Source organism: Ochlerotatus camptorhynchus, unplaced genomic scaffold, assembly GCF_037179485.1.
Source record: "Ochlerotatus camptorhynchus isolate MF236.1 unplaced genomic scaffold, CSIRO-AGI_Acam_v1.1 ptg000267l, whole genome shotgun sequence".
NCBI lineage: Eukaryota > Metazoa > Arthropoda > Insecta > Diptera > Culicidae > Ochlerotatus > Ochlerotatus camptorhynchus.
This window is the reverse complement of record NW_027040757.1, coordinates 2,866,113-2,884,247: the sequence shown is the minus strand read 5'-3', so window position 1 is coordinate 2,884,247 and position 18,135 is coordinate 2,866,113. Positions and strand designations below refer to the sequence as shown.

General features: G+C 39.2%; 1 protein-coding gene across 1 annotated transcript in view; it reads left to right on the top strand.

Moving 5' to 3' along the window:
- LOC135705449 (hemicentin-1) overlaps positions 1 to 18,135 on the top strand; it is a 599,061-nt gene that overhangs the window by 233,517 nt on the left and 347,409 nt on the right. The window contains exon 3 of the mRNA XM_065227201.1: positions 3,544 to 4,621. Within this exon, the coding sequence (XP_065083273.1) occupies positions 4,135 to 4,621 (487 nt within the window). The 5' untranslated portion in view covers positions 3,544 to 4,134. The remainder of the gene's footprint in view (positions 1 to 3,543; positions 4,622 to 18,135) is intronic.

The window sequence follows — 18,135 nt, the reverse complement described above, 5'->3', positions numbered from 1 at the left end:
CAAGGGCCATTCATTCGGTTTATGGAGTTAATAATTAAGTGAAAGATGTCCAATTTTGCATAGTAACCAAAATCTCAGAAATTTGTCTTTTATATTTGTAGAACTCTAGTAGACACTAGTTTGTCCAAAAGCCCTTAAAATTGCATAAAAACTTAATGATAAACGAACACGCACTGCGTATTATGAATAACGGTCGACTCGTAGCAAATTGATACTTTTCATTAGCGTACATTAGTTGAAGTAGACTGTTTTTTAATCGAATCATGTAGAGTTGACAGTAGCATACAGGCATCGTAAGAATTGGAAAAAAGTAGTTTGAACGTGAATTCTCTTGTTTTTGACGTAGACTACGTCTTACGGGAAGGTACTGGGGGTAAATCGAAAATCTAGAATTGCGACTGTCACGAAAAGGTGCAAGGCTTTGAACGCTTATAACTGTGTCATTTATAGATGAAATTAAAATCCGAATTCACGAATCGATAGGAAAAAACTGCTTTTCAAATGTTTTCAACTGAAATAGTTGAAAAATGTATAGTTAAAAAGTGATAATTTTATCACTGTTTCAATGAAATAAACGTTCTCCCAAACCAAGCCGTCAAAATCGAGTACCAATTGGTTGCGCATCGTTTTGCTTGAACATTTAAAACTATATAAGAGCTTTGCTGTCGTTCTTCCGCTCATTAAAGCTTCGGACGGCGAACATTACCGCAGTCGGGCTAGAGTTTTGCTGTTGTGAATCCGCTCATTTTTGCATCGGACGGACGGTGTGCTATAATAGCAACATTCAGCGTGATCACCTGATTGATGATAACCAACGATGGGGTGGAGAGGATGTGGAATTTGTGGAGATCGAACAATTGGTCCTTTTCAGGACCACACATATTCAACAGAAAGAGTTATTGAGACTGTTTTCGGTCCAGTTCAAATAAAATGAAATGCGACGAGTGTTATTTTGACCTAGGACTACGTCTTTGATTTCTATATGGGGGTACACTTTGTGAAAACCGAAAATGGAACATGTAACAAATTAAGAAAGATTTTGAACGTTAATAACTCAGCTGTCCCTGGTCCAATTTCAATACTTTTTTCACCAATTGATCGGAAATATGGTTACGCATCGATACCAATGCTTCTGAATGTTAATTTTCAACCAGAAAATTTTGAAAAACTGTCCAGCATTGTCCAAAAGCGTCGAATTAACTAACAAATCCACCAATTACCTACATCCATATGCTGATTCCCCAGCACAGTCGTCAGAGAGTAGGAAGTAGACGAAACAAGTCGTAGTGGCATTCGCCTTCGATCCTCGGGCGCGTGCAAATAGGGAGGATGGAATTGCGTTATATTTTGCACACTCATCATTTTGCACATTCAGAACCAAACGCAAATTCTTCAAGATAACCACCATCCGTCGTCTGGCTCACCGTGGCGGTGTCTGACGTATCTCTTGTCTGATTTACGAGGTGTACTGAAGGTGTTCTTGAAAAATTAGTTCCGTGATGCTGTCACCTACACTAAACACGCCAAGCGTAAGCGGCGTAGTAATTTACACAATTTCAAGAGCTAAAACACAAACCATTCTGTTTCCACACTCGAATTCACCTCGGCTTGTTCCATCTGCTAACGTCAAGGTCCACCTTGATAGCATTCCCATTGAATGGTCGAGTGTAGTAGTCTACCTTGGTCTCACCCTCGATAGCAAATTGCTATTCCGATCCCATGTGGACAAGACATCCACCAAGTGTAACATCTTGATCAGGTCGCTCTACCCTCTGCTAAACAGGAAGTCCACCCTATCCCTCAAAAACAAGCTTGCTGTCCACAAGCAAATCATTCTGCCGGCTATTGAGTATGGTATGCAAATCTGGGAGAGTTGTGCTAAGTGCCACCACTTAAAGCTTCAGAGGATCCAAAACAAGATCCTCATAATGATCCTTAACAATCCACCGCGAACTCGTAATTCTTAGATTCACCACCTGGCCGGTCTTCAAACACTCGAGGAGTGAAAGACTTCCACGCTGGAAAGGTTCAGAGTCGCCTGTTTGCGATCAAACCACCAGATCATTCGTGATATGGCAACCTAGCTTAAGTAGTTAGGTGTTCAAGTAGGTAGGTTATCAAATTTTTAAATTCAAATCAAAACAATCCCACAAAGGGTATCCTGTAAATTAGCGCTAAGCGCAATCATCACATTAGAATAAACAATTAACTAGAACAAAGATGGAGAGCCAAAGGCTAACCAATTGAAATGTTAAATCAAATGTTGAAACATAAAAACCCAGAAAATAAACGTAAATTTTACTATTACTATGGCATAAGCTCATTTTCGCTTCGGATGGCGTGGTGAACAGCAATAGCAGCAGTAGGAAGGTGGTGGCTAGTCCACTCCTTCACACCTAACAAGCAACAATTGACTGGTCGTGGCAAAGGAGGAAAAGGTCTGGTAAAGGAGGCACCAAGCGTCATCGCAAAGTTCTTTGAGATAACCGCCATCGGTCGTCTGGCTCGCCGTGGTGGTGTCAAACGTATCTCCGGTCTGATCTACGAGGTGTGCTGATGGTGTTCCTGGAAAATGAGGTCCGTGGTGCTGTCACCTACACTAAACACGCCCAGCATAAGGGGCCATGGATGTCCGCTTCAATAAAACGGCCCTTTTCAGGGCCATCAAGCTTACATCAGTAAAGAGTTGGAATATAATTTATCTGTGCTTGTTGGCCCATATTCAGAACCACATGCCCCCAACGACCCCACAAAATGCTCTCCAGAGTTGTAATCTTGTAACCAAACTTGGAAGCAGGGGTGCAAGTGATTTTGATTGATTCTCTTAATTTCTTTGAAAAAAAAAAATACTACAAATTTGGTACGCCTACAATTCAAAAACGGAAAGAGTTGAGGTAATAGATAATTGATCAATTAAAAGAACTAAATGATCTTCACATTTATTCCGTCCACTAGCGGTCCTACGTCAAGCTTCCGTTCGTGCCCCTAGGCACAGACCCTTCTACTTTTTATATAACAAACCCCCACATCCTCCTATAACGACAACCTAAAAAGAATTGACGTTAATTTTTGCACCCGCCAAAAGAGCCATGTCATGTATGCTGTACCTCTCAGAGTTACAAAATAGTGTCTGGTACCTCTTTATATGCAATTAGAGGTTACATTTTTGTTAGACCGAACTATGCACAGCACCACCCAGAAACGCGTTAATCAACTTGGTGCATGAATTTTGTAACAAACAACAATGTAAAGCTCTACTTAACGATGCAAATGAATTTTCACCGTCCCTCTGAATCCCACTTCAACACAGGGACGGCCCAAAATCATCAAAACTCAGTTCGCTAAGCAGAATCTCACGAACACTAGCGTGTAAATTTATAGGTTTTTGACAGTTCTTACAGTAACTAGCCCAGAAGTGGCTTAAATTACCCCTATAAAGAATTTTAAAAAATCTCTTTTTTATTAACCAGTTCACAACTTACTATCAACTCGACATTTATGAATAATTATAATTAACATCACTCATTCTCATTTATTCCACAGAATTGAACCTCCGGAAAATCGAGCGACACCCGTATGCCGCATATTGGACTGCAGAATAATGAAGATTTGAACAGATTGCTGTTTGTTTCCATTTTCTACAGCAACAAACAAAAACAACAACACCAGCAATAGCAAAAAACATCGGGGTAAAAAGTGAACAAATCGATTTCCAATCGAGAGAGAACACGAGCGCTGCAAAAGACTTGGTACTCTCGTCGCGCTGTGTGGCGAGTGTTGAAAGCTTTCCCTGGAACAAAAACCCAAGATAAAACAAATCACGACCATTTGTCTGTGCACTGGTGCGGGGGCAGGAGAGGTTGTAAAAAGCTAGCGTAGCGGCAAATTGCAAAAAGCATCCCCGCGTGTTCGTACGGGCACACTCAGGTCGGTATAGGTTGTGTCGTAGGAAGTGTGTGTGCTTCGAGCGGGAAACCGAACACCGAACGTGAAATATCAAAATAAATACGAGGTCATAAATTTAGCCGCAAAAACTCGCAACCGGGTGGCAAAAAGCGCACATCCGGAACGAGCGCAGCGCAAAGAAGTCAACCATAAATTATCGATTTCGATAAACAAATCATAACCGTTAGAATGAGGCTAAAGCGACTAGGAAATATGGAAATTTACGGCTGCGGTAGTGCGAAAGGCACAGCGCTGGACCACGAGGAGAAGCCACCGACCGAAACCTGCGTTCCTTCCGGAGCCGAAGGTCAGTGTGTACTCAGCTGCCGAGTTGGTTTCGCATCGGAAAACCGACAAATCTCCGATGAGGTCAACCACACTAGTAACTACCGTGGCTACGAGCGTAATGTGCTGGGTGGTGATGAGCACGTGTATGATGATGATGATGATGATGGAAGCAGCCGAAGCCCATCGCCTACAGACCCTTGTTCGTTGCTTTTACCACCCAATGCCACCACCTTCACTGCCGCCAGCAGCCACAACAGTAGAAATGCTACAAGCAGTAGCAGCAGCAGTAGTACCAACAGCAACAGCAGAAAAGTACGATCTCATCTGCATTTGCTGACATTTATCACCCTGGTGCTGCTGACACAATTGACTGTAAATATTAGTATAGGTAAGTGACAGATTGGAATTTATGTGTTCTACGGGGGTGGACGTGGGCGGAACAATAGAATTCAAAGAAGCTTATTTGCAGAGGCATTAGACGATATATGATAGGCGTCGTATTGTCCGTGGGATGATGGAGAGCAGGTGTGTTTTTCGATAGTCAATTAGCTAATTTGATGTATTGGGGAGACTTGGAATGGAGCGGGATGGAATATTTTGTGATTAATCTGTCCCAGTCTTTTCCCTCCAGATTAATGAGTGAGTCTATTTGTCAACGGAAGAATCATCAGTCAAAAGTACATGGAAAGTTCCATCCTATATTTGGTGTTGAATTACTCCTTATCCTAACAAATCCAAAACAACCGTAAAAGTTCTCCCCAATAACCAACGATAAATATCATCATTGTCTTAAGTGTGAACAAATTCGATATTTCCCTCTTCGCTCTTTGTACAAAACGATAAAATTCCCATCCAAAGAATCCATTACCGAAGTTGCTGACTCACGTCAAACGAGCGCGACAAACATCCAAAAGTGGCAATAATAGCGTGGAAAATGGCCCACCACGACACAAAGTGTCATAATGTTTCATTTATTAACTCATTCTGGTACGGTTGGTTGCTTACCCATGTTTTCCACCCCCATCGGTATTTCCTTGCTGGTCTGCCTATCAGCATGCTCGGGTCACCTCAGCAGGAGGCGAACAACACACAATAGTCCTCCCTACTCTAATGGTACCTTGAAAGCCATCCTGAAAAAAAAAACAGCAAAAACAAAAACCAACGACCTTTGTCCGTGCAAATAAAGCACTCGACTCGTGTAGGAAAGACTCTGTGAATGTATCACACTCTAATTGGTCAGTAATTGAGTTGTGAGAGGTTCTTTTCACGCTTCTTCGAGTCCGGCAATAGCGCAGCGGTCGAACCACATTGGAGGGATCGACTTTCTCGAGCGTAATAATTATCACCCCTAATTAGGCGGTGAAATGGACTCCTTCCTCGTGCCGGGCCGGGTGGAGGAAAAGGTCAGCGCGTCGTCGACGATGGGTGAGATTACGGTGGTTTGTGGGATCATATTTCACTGTGTCATGCTGCGCCTCCGGTAGTTCTGGCTAAACACGGAACCCGTTTTTGCGTTCGATGAAGAGTGTTGGCGTGTCATCCTCGATGGATAAGTATGTATCAAATGGCTACCACAAGGGTTGACTCAGCAAAACTGCCCGCCTCGCATAAGTGTCCATTGTCCGGTGATTAATGAGTGTGGATGGACCGTCCGGCAGGATGTTCAGGCTTGGGCAAAGCCATTGCAGGGCAGTCGGGTAATATTTCCGGTTTGTGTATGGTCTTCAAGTCGATTCTAAGCTTTATGAACCTCTTCATAAGTATGATAAAACCAAAATTGTTTCTTGGAAAGTTACGGAAAGGTGGTGGACTTTCGTGTCTCCTGTTTAAAACCGTATTGGAAGGTGTAATCCGAAAAGCGGGAATATTCACAAGTGGTAAAATCGTTGAAGTCTGTACAGCCTCGGGGCTTCGCTAATGAAATGGACATCATTGGCGGAAACGCACATAAGACTTTTTTTGTCTTTGACTTATCGTCAATCAGGTTTTGGACGCGTTTTTAATTCTTTATTTGTTCCAAATTGAAAATAAATTACATTTCATTTTAACCTATGTGCTACAGTAACTTATCAATCTCAACCCGTAAAAGCCCGGGACAAACTTTTAATTTTCATAAATTTGTATCTCAGCAATGCCATTGCCGATAAAATTGTTTTTTAACATCATTCTTGTGGGTGCACATCCAAAAATAAATTTTAATTTTACATCCAAGAGGATGCACTTCAATCATGTCGAAAATGTCATGTAAATTTTATTGCCACACAAATAAACAAATACAGTAAAAGCAGCTTAATGTCAGTTCATGCACTGTACACGGGAAAAAAAGAGTTCCCATATTCGTGAACCACAGCCGTGAACCAGAGTTCACGGTGTATATATGAGAAAATTTTGTTCTGGATAGTTGGCCGTGATTTTTAGTTCCGAGTATTAATTATAATTTTGTCCTTTTTGGTAAATAAAATTACACCATATTTTCGACACGATTGAAGTGCATCCACTTTGATGTAATATTAAAAGTAATTTTTTGCGATGTGGTTCTTACATCTGTTGGATGGTAATCCCTCTCAGGCCCCTCCCTCTTTGATATATATATTCAGTGTGTTGGCATGAGGGCGTTTTTTTCAATCTTTATCATATAGGGGAAATGGCTCTAATGTTGGCCTATGGATCTAAGAATGGGCCCTTCGCTAAACAGTTGCTATTTATCAATTTTATCTAGATGAACACGTCATTGGGACGGTACTAATTAAAATATTGGGTTGCTTTTGAAAATTTAGCCGATTGCTGAATTTATGTATGCGCCCAAATTAGGGACACTTAGGCCGACATTACATACATTTCCCCTATCTTACTTATCAATGCGACAACATATTGATTTTTTTTTCGTGGTGGAATCTGATGTTCCGGATTATGGTTCCATATGGTCAAATTTATGATCTACCATTGTGCGACATATCAAATCACATCTACTCGACGAAATATGACCAATGACACTCAAAACCACGGAGCCATATGGTCACCGTAGAACCAGTTCTAGGTATTCCGGATCATGGTTTCGCATGGTTCATGGTTGGTCAAATTTGATATCTCTCATTACCATATCAAGCGACATATCAAATCACATCAACTCGATGACAGGACGGGTAGTAGACGTTCGTAGGCACTGACGGTAGAGTTCGACAAGCTAAGGGGCAAATATCCGGAGACATTATGCGTAGACCAACGGCAAAGCTTGCACTGCTGGATGTAGGCTCTAGAAGTGCAGTCTTGGCAAATCCCAAGATGCACCCGCACAGCAAAAAAATAATGTTGATATCACATCAAAGTGGATGCACTACAATCATGTCGAAAATTTCATGTAATTTTTATGACCACATAAATAAACAAATGCAGTAAAAGCAGCGTAATGTCAGTTCATGCATTGTATCAATGATAATTTTGTCCTTTTTAGCAAGTAATATTACACCATATTTTCGACATGATTGTAGTGCATACACTTTGACGTGATATCAAAATTATTTTTTTGCTGTGCGGGGGAGGTTGTCGACGCAGCAGCAAGCATGGGAAAAATCGTTCCATTTGCATTTGCTACTCACTCACACGCATACAACATCAGAAACGAACAGCAGCTTGTTTTGGTTTTTGTTTTTTCCGTCGATCTTGTTTTCCGTGCTGAGCAGAGATGCCAGGCTTATTTAGAAAAAATCTGGCAAAACCCGAAAAAAATGTCTGGCGAAAATCTGGCACAGCAAATTAACATAGGAACCTGCCAGATTTCTCAAAAAATCTGTCTGGCAGAGCAAAAATTTCTCTGGCTGTGCCAGATAAATCTGGCAACCTGGCAACGCTGGTGCTGAGCACCAATGCTACCGACGTGCCAGGAAGGCAGCTCCCACACCTGGACCCTACCTATCGACCCATCAACTCATGAACCGGGGACCAACGGCTTTACTTCCCATCCGAAGGAAGGCGTGATCAGAGATATTATGCCTCAGAACATCCCGGCGGCGCCGACTGGGATTGAACCCAGGCCTGCTGGGGTGAGAGGTAATCACGCTTACCACTACACCACTGGCGCCGTTAGAACAGCAGCTTGTGTGAGCCTCACTGATTTCGTTCGTATTCGCATTGCTTCTATTTTCTTCTATGAACGCAGAATTGAGCAAAACAGACAGCTGAGCGTAACATGAATGATTCTGAGTGTAGTAGTGTGGATGATTCCTCACTTATTATTTTTTCCATGCTGAGCCTTTTACGATAGCATTCTGCTGAGTGAGCTGAATGAGAATGTTGCAGAAAGAATCACTTTTTATTTTCTAGCTTTAACCATACATTGACACATTTAAATCGCTATTAATATCGAGAAAACTGTTATACTGTAACACATGAACATACGCGTCACGCAAATAACATAAACCTGCTGTGACCAATTCAACTGATTTAAATCAGTGATCCAAAAACTATCTTTTTTTTTGTTAATTACTTTATTTGTACAAGCTCAATCGAATAAACTTTACAGAGCCAAGTTATCATTTTCTTTAGTCTTAAATCTAAAATTAAAGGATTTGACCGATTACTCGCGGTCTTCTCGAGGTTAGTGGACGACAATTGTTTGGATCTGGAGAGGGAAAAGGAGATTTGGATTATGATTTATGATTCAAAAAATTCACTATTTCTAAAACATATACTTAATCCTATCGACATTATATCAACTCACCAAAAACTATCTGACTCGGCTATTTAATCGTTAGCATTCGGATTTTACGCATTCAATCTGGTTCTCCCTCGCTAGAGAAAATTGTTCGGCTGCCTTTCAGCTTATCCTTCTTTCCTTCTACTGCTATCAGTTCTGAGTCGAGCTGCAGAGCCACTTGGTTGGAAGAATTTACAATCGTTCAGCAATCTGTTTGTAGGTGAGGATTGCTATTTTGATTCTGTGGTGCTCGCGCGAGTGAATGAATTTTCCCATGCTTGCGCAGCAGCTGTGGCGTTGCACAGCAAAGCATGAAGGCTTTTTTAACACTCCTCCAACCAAGCCTCTAAAAAAGGTGGAACGGCAAACTTGAAATGTTTTAAAAATCATAGCTCAGCCATTTTTTGGCGAATTTCACGATGCCGCTGAAAATTTACAAACTTCTTCTCCATGTTAATGATTTATTAGCGAGATTTCTAGCCTTTGGCTGGTTCATCTCGAATAGTCATGAAGTGATTTATATGGTCTGCCAATCAAAGATGGTTATCACTGCTCAGTGACAACATAGTCTAAACATATTTCCAATTTGATAGATTATTGCAAACAATTTACCGAGCATTTTGTACCGTGATCACATTTATTTTTTTAATATGCCATTCAACATGAGGAAACTTGTATATTTGACAAATGGTTTATTTAACCCCACATTCTCCTATAAATGTTTCCAATAGTTAATCAAAGCTCACTTACTGGCTTCTAAATGGTATATTTGGAAATTTCCAAAGAAAGTTATTGTCTATATAAGCCCATAAACCAGTTTAAATGCTTTAAATTTATAGAGGATTTTGGGGTAATTCAGGTGCTAAAAATGTATTTATTTGTCCGTACACAGTATGCAAACAAGCACATTTGATGCTTCGATTCCTTTTTACCGCAAGAAACCCTAAATCTCGTTATAGAATTTCAGCGGCGGAAACTGTTCAGTCATCAGGAATCTTTCAAAAAAAGTAATTTTTTTTTGTTATGAGATACCGGGGCAAAATACGCTCAAAACATGCATTTGAATCAGTTAAGACTGTTGTAATCCACTTTCTGAGCATCTCTGCTTTATTTTTAAATATTGAGTTTAAATTCGGAAAACTTTTATATTTTATTACAAAATCTGGCTTATTTGACCCCATGCTCTCCTATAAATGTTATCAATAGTTTTTAAAATGCAGAAGCTGACTACTAGAAGACAAATAGGCTTTTTCTGATAAAAGGTACTGACTATTTGAATCAGTGAAGTATCATAATGGGACAGAACTACAGAAAATACGGGATTTTGGGGAAAAATACACTCCACACATGCACTTATCACCGCGTGCGCCAATTGAAAATATGCAAAATAAAATTCTTGACATTTTTCCCGAAGAAAGTCATATTTTACAATGTGTGGTTTGAGCGGCAGACAATTTCAAGCCTTTTTGCTACCAAAATCCCCACTGTGCGTTGGCTGCACTGCACGCTATGTCTAAAGGCACTTTTTTTGCAATATTCATGTACCTCAGTTTTTTCTTCACAGAATGTTTGTATTGATCCTAACAAACAAATCTGTGCTGGTTTTAAAATATTTCATCTTGGGTTTTTTGAGAAAGAGTGTTTTGAAATTTACAACGCCGATTATGAAAGCGTATATCGACTATTGCCGATACCAAACTATTACGAATTGAACAAATGCAGTCAAGCAAGGTTCAAAAGTTGATTTAATCAATCCAAATGGCGTTAAAGAGCTCTCTTTGACTCGCAAGTAAGGTCCGTATTGGTTATGACGAGTTTGCACAAAATCAATTAATATTTGTTGCTAGAACAACTTCTTATATAATTTTTCTTCCCTCATAGGAGTAAAAGAGAGAGAAAACGAGCAGGGCAATCCAAGACAGCCACGTTATCATATTAGGCATTGATTTTCGTCCTGTGTCGAGTGTTTTTTTTTTTTGGTAGATTTATCTAAAATTTATCAATCATTTATATGGAAAAATTAAAATGATCTCACAAAGAAAATAGAGAATTCGCTTTTTGTACTTCGGAAAAGCGACCCCGTAAAAAAAAAATCACGCCGCTTAGTGACGATCGTCGAAAGATTTTTATCGGAGCTCAATAAAGGAGATAGTAAGTATCCGAAATTTTTGTGACCCGTATTCAGTAGGTGGCGAAGGCGCCGTTTGTAATCCTGACGGGTGGAAAATTTGCTTAGATTTTTAAAAATAAATAGAAGTGTTTGACTCAACGGTGAGATCGAAGATAAATTCTTGTTACCATGACAAATTTGTTTGAAAATCTTTTTACCGATAATGCCCATAATAAAGGAATGAAACCCACCCGAGGTTAGCTACTCTTGCCCAGTATGTTTAAGTAGCTCTTATCTTGAATTACTACAGCATTTTTAGAGCTTCTTGCAGTTCTCTTATTTTATCTAAGGAAATTTTCAGGAAGGTTCAGCAACTTTCTAGGAAACTCCGCGAACTATAGGGGACTGTAGTTAATTTAAGGAAAGTTCTGCAAAGTTTAAAGACGCTCCTCCAAAGAATCAGAGCAACTTTAAGAGAAGCTCATTGAGCTTCAGGGAAGTTCTACAAACTTCAGGAAAATTATTCAAACTTTCAAGATGTGCTTCGATTTTCAGAAAAATTCTGCCAAATTCAGGGACGTTTTGTGAGCTTCAGACGAGTTTATTGTCTTCCTGGTAAATTCTACGAAGATAAGAGAGTTTTGTGAACTGCAGCAACATTATACGAATTTTAATGATGCTCTGCAAAAAGTTCTTTAAACGCCAGGATTTTTTTTTGCAAATTTTAGGATGGTCTCTGAACCACAGGAAAAATTTACTAACATTAGGAAAGTACTGTGAACTTTAAGAAATATCTGAGAAATCCTGGGAAAAAAATGACAAACTCACACAACACACACGTTCTAAGATCATCAGGAAAGTTTGAAGAATTTCATCGAAGTTCATCGAAATCAAGGAAAAACTTCTGAATAGGGATTTGAATTTGAATGTAGCTTCTATAAACTGTCTCATCGGGTACAACTTCCACTCCATGTCTTTGAAAACAGGTATAATAGAGAGAATTTGTTGCGATATATATCTTTCTCTTTTACGCTTCCCTTATGAAATGTGATCAACGGCATGAGCAGGGTGGAGGGCGTAAAAAATGAGAGTTCGCCACCTAAAAAATATCGTGATTACGGCTCACGCATGTTACATTGCCGTTTACCTGTATAAACAATAAGTTTATGAAAATTGAGGTTCACAAATATCCAGAAGAAAGATGTTAACAAGAAGTTCAAACCATTTTAACTGCCGGAACTATCCACCTACCCTCTTCTAAAGATCATTCTCTAGCTAATAAATCATCACACTAAAGCTTCATGTTAGCATTTCCAACCAACTCTTCAGATAATGTTTGGATGGTTTTACCGATTTACCACAAATTTGTCGATTCTAGTCATTTTATCTTTTGGGGTATCATGGATTTTAAACATCTCCATATAATATGAGTGGGTCACGAGCTTATACAATTTCTAAAAAGTGGGTCGCAATCGAAAAAAAAAATTGAGAACCGCTGCAGTTATGACTAAAAAAACAAGCCGAGGCTAGTTTTTCAAACGTCGCAGGAAGACCAGTGGGTTTAAATTTGAAACAGTCAGATTTTTGTTTTACATTTCTCACGAAGGTTTACTCAGCTATAAGAAAGATCTTAATCTGAGTGTTAATAAGGTCATCATTTAATAACTATCCAGCCAGGCCTCAAATCAGTTATGAGGATAGACAACGCGACCAAAAATGATCCCAATAACGCTTCAAATTGGGTGGCTGCTGCAAATGCAACTCGGCATGCACGCAATTTGGATTCGCTGGATGCCATTGTAGGTACTTGATAAACGCCATTGCTTGATAAATGTGTAGTTTTGGAAGGATGCAATTTTGATCATCAACTAAAGGTTTTGGACAATATGGATGCTATTATGAGACATTGTTTCGATGATAAACTCATGGTTGAATGCATGGGTTTTGTTTTTAGTTTATCGAAACCTCCGGTAGGCCATATTATAAAATATGAAAACATAGATTTTTGCAAGAGTTTAATTATTTTATTAATTTAAACATTATGAGATCATAAAAAATCTACGATATCTTATGGTACCGAAAAAGGAATCTTACTATACCGTTGAAAAATAGTATTTTGACTACTTTAATCGCTTTTGAATCATTTTCAGCTGAATTTGTTTCGATCCGTAACAGTTTTGTATAGTCAATATTCCATATACGCCTTAATAAACGGCTAAGTGTACTTCAAAACACTTTTTCTCAAAAAAACCCAAGATGAAATATTTTAAAACCTTCACAGATTTGATTGTTATGATCAATACTAAATTCCTGTGAAGAAAAAACTGAGGTACATAATAGTTGCAAAAAAAGTGCTTTCAGACATAGCGTGCACTGCCAACCGATCGTAACGGGAGCGCCCATTGCTACGGGTGACCTTCAGCATAAATGTCAAACAGACCAAACGATTTCTCACTTTTCCACTCTTCACATTTATGTTGTTATTTCACCACCAATTTCGCGGAAAATCGTGAAAACGACTTGTGAAAAAAGAATCAAGTGAAAACGATGATTTGTTTTTGTTGGCTTCCATCAAAATTTTCAGATGAAAAGAAGATTGCCACGAACATGGCAGGGTAGATGTACCAGCTATGGCTATACGTTCCTATTATGGTGTGCTCCAGTTATGGCCTATGGAATTTCCATAGGCCATAATTGGAACACACTATAATAGGAACGTATACCCAACAAACAATTTGAGCTGCTTAAAGGCTGAATAAGCTATTTTTTAGCTGAAGAACCAAATGTATGGCTGAATAAGCTCTTGTTCTGCTTCCAATATTTGTTGGCTAGCCATAACTGGTACATCTACCCTATTTATAACTACAAAATATTGTCAGCAAAAAACAGTCGGTACAGTGCTTTCAATTTTACTTCAAATGTGGTCAAGAATGTGGTTCCATCAACCGAAGAAAATCGTTCGTGTCCACAGTCGCATTTATAGAGAGAAGCACGCAGTGTTACCAGTATTTCAGATCTATTTGGATTTTCCAGATTTTCAGTTGTATAGCCGGCCAAAAATGACAGATCTCGTTTATATCCAGATTTTTTAAATATGTTCTAGATTTTCCCAGTTTTTTAAATTGTGTTATTTTATAAATATCACTGCAAATAATGGACCCTCTACTCAAAAAATGAAAAGCAAAACTTACAACTTTAATAACTACCCTAATAAAAAATGTTATGGTTATTTTGCTTAACGACGTGTTCGGGGTATCATCCAAACCATTTGTGGAAAAGTTCGACTATTTGGGTTACCGTTCGTTTATGATATTTGTTTATTAGGGTAAAGGCCATCAACGTTGGACATTGTTGCAATATCATACATGGAATTATTACAACATGTTTGCAATGGGTTGCAGAATCATGAAAATTGAGACATTTTCTGAACATTGTTGGCTGTCAAAAATCTTAATTTTTTTAAAAATATCGAGCCAGGATCTTTTTTTGTGTGTTTTGTTTAGATTTTGGCTATAATTAATTTTTTTTTAATCCTGGATTTATAAAAAATCAATATTTCAATATGGAGGAATTTTCTTAATTTATGAATTCAGAGAAATCGAAAACTGTTCAGGATTGAAAACAATACATGGAGCTATGGAAAGTTAGTAAGGCTTTTGAATCTAGACAACCACCAGGACTTTGAAGTAGGGGAATTTACGTATTCTCGGCAAACTAAGCAGCGACCATCTTTCTATAGCCTTTTTCTCTCAAGAACGCACACATATGCAGTATTGGTTTGTTTACAATCTTTTGCTGTCAGCTGCTCTATCAATTTCAGTCGAAATAATTGTGAAAAACTGTTTTGAAACACTTTTACAAAGCTCCAAACTTCTCTAGTGAGAACGACTATTGTGGGCAACACCTTTTTATTCGGCAACCTTTCTATTTGAGCAGCTGTGCTTTCATCGGCAACTTGAAATCAGCAGCATTTTGTAGTGCGTGTGTTTCATTTCATGAAAACCCTGATAGATTGCTTTTTCTCAGTTGTAAAAATATAATCAAATTTAAGCTGAAAGCCTAAAGAATTGTTTGAATGCATTCAGGGAAGTGTTTACGTGAGAAAATCCAATGAAATTAGCGATTCAATTTGGGTTGCCGAAAATAGTGTGTCATGCCGAAGCCGTCATTTTCCCTTTGTTCGTGATATTTGTGAGGATAATCAATTAGATTTGTAAATAGAATTTTAAAGTACCTGTGAATATTGAGATACCTTAGCAGTCTGAAATACTTTTGAATTCTGAATTGCCCTAGACTTCAGAAGTTTAAGATAATTTTGAAAATAGTATACAGTGAAGTGTAAGTATGCAGTCTGTACAACCTTTGATTGAAGTGAAGGCGGTAAAAATTGTCTTTTGCTAACTCTGATGACAATTGCATGGAGATTTTGTGAAAAAAGGAAATAGGGGAAATGACGGCTTCGGCATGACAGACTATTTTCGGCAATCCAAATCGAAACACTATTTTCACTGGATTTTTTTACGAAAACACTTCGCTGAATGCATGCAAACGATTCTCTATGCTTTCAGCTTCAATTTGACTATATTTTTACCAATGAGAAAAAGCAATCTAGCAGGGTTTTCTTGAAATGAAACACACGCACTACAAATTGTAGCTGATTTCGAGTTGCCGATAATAGAACAGCAGATTTACATGCAGTTCAAATGGAACGGTTGCCGAAGAAAAACTGGTTGCCGACAATACGCGCTCTCACTAGAGAAGATTGGAGCTTTGTAAAAGCGTTTCAAAACAGTTTTTGACAATTCTTTCGACTGAAATTGTTAGAGCAGCTGGCAGCAAAAGATTGTAAACAAACCAATACAGCATATGTGTGCGTTCCATATAGAAAAAGGCTATAGAAATAAGGTCGCTGCTTAGGTTGCCGAGAATACGTAAATTCCCCTAGTTAGAATTCTGAAGAGAAATCATAGAAAATTCTAAAGATGAAACTTAAGGAGAATGCTGATATGAATCGTGAGAATAATTTTAATGGAATTCTGACCAATGTTTCTATTTGTTTATTTGTTTATTTAATAATTCAACTGACAATTAATGTCTTAATGAATAAAACTTAATCTAAATAGTTATGGTCAAGTAACCGGTGACGAAACACATTTGCTGATACGTTAAAGTCAAATTCGCAATAAAAGTAGTTAAATTGTCGGCTGATTGCACGAATTGGCTCATTCTGCGTATAATTTCTGCCTCGTGGCTCCAAAAACAGAAATTCGCGTTGACGAAGAGGTCTCTCAGGAGCATACATATTTAGCTGGACCAGCAACGTTGGACAGTCGATGTCACCCATGAGAAGCTTTCCAGCAAACATAGCTTGAGCGACCGTCCGTCGCACCACTAGCGGTTCGATGCCCAGAAGACGGCAACGCTCCTCGTACGGTGGCAGGTTCGATGAGTCACGCCAGTTCAAGAAACGAAGAGCATATCTCACAAACTTTCGTTGAACAGATTCGATTCTAACGATCCAAGTGGCTTGGAAAGGGCACCATACAACTGCACTTGATTCTAATATAGACCGCACAAGTGAGCAGTAAAGTGATCTGAGGCATAACGGGTCCCGGAACTCATCGGCAATTTTGAAAATAAAACCCAGTTGGCGATTGGCTCGGGAAATGATGTCGTTATAATGGATTTTGAAGGTGAGTCCGCAGTCCAGAGTAACACCGAGATCCTTTATTTGTTCTACACGGGCAATGCAACGTCCAAAGAGCACATAGTCAAACATAATTGGTTCGTTTTTACGGTGATAGGAGATGACGTTGCATTTTTCGATGCTCAGGCCCATCAAATTTCTCGTACACCAGTCAGCGAAAATACATAGCATATGCTGGAGATCCCAACAGTCCGAGAGGCTTTTGATAATTTTGTAGATTTTGGCGTCATCTGCGTAGAAAAGACGACATCCAGATGGTAACAACAGAGCGATGTCGTTTAAAAAGATCGAAAACAGCAGAGGTCCCAGGTTGCTGCCTTGCGGGACTCCCGAGTTGTTGGAGAAAACATTTGAATCTGTCGCGCCAATCTTGACTCGTACAGAGCGATTCACTAAGTACGATCTGAACCATTTCACAGCCGTAGACGAGACACCTAGTATCTCCAACTTAACAAGCAGGATTTCATGATCCACCCTGTCAAAAGCGGCTTTTAAGTCCATGTATGCAGCATCAACTTGCCATCCAGCATCCAAGCTTCGCAGACAGTCAGAGGTAAACTGCACCAGGTTCGTGGAAACCGATCGCTTGGGGTAAAAACCATGTTGGTCCGTATCGATATAATTTTTACAGCACATAAACAGAGCATCATTTACAATAATCTCGAAAAGTTTAGAGCAGGCGCACATGGAAGAAATCCCACGATAATTAGCGACATTCCGTTTGTCTCCTTTTTTGTGAATTGGAAACAGATAGGAAAGCTTCCAGCGGGAGGGGAATTCACTTTGCTGTGCCGAGAAATTAAAAAGTCGCGCAAGTGGAAGGCAGAGGTTGACTGCACATCGTTTTAAAACTGACGAAGGAATTCCGTCAGGACCAGCGGCGAATGAGTTCTTCATTTTGCGTGTTGCGGCTATCACCATGTCTTCAGTGATGTGAGGTATGTCAAAACTAAAAACATCACGTGACATCCCGGAGGTTGCGACCAACACCTGTGTCGGTGAAGCGGAAAAATCGTGGAAGACTTCAAGCATAACTTTTCAAAAGGACGTAAGTCGCAAAAATAAACAAATCGATATTGTGCATCTAACCGAATAAAAAATACATGCTTTTCCTGCGAGTTAATGAAAAACAAGGTTTGAAACTGTAATACATTATGGAAAATATATTTAATAAACGCTCTATGTGACGTTCTTTCATTGTTTTTAAAATGGTGTTGATACACCCTTTTATTGTCAACATGACTCAACAGTTAAAATTTGATGATAACACAAAAACTGCAGATACGCTCACAGTGAAGCGTCGTAACACAAAACGTTTAACATCTGACAGCAGATAATGCAGTGACCTTCTCATCTCCGCTTTTAACATCGATTATTACGCAACTCTGAGTA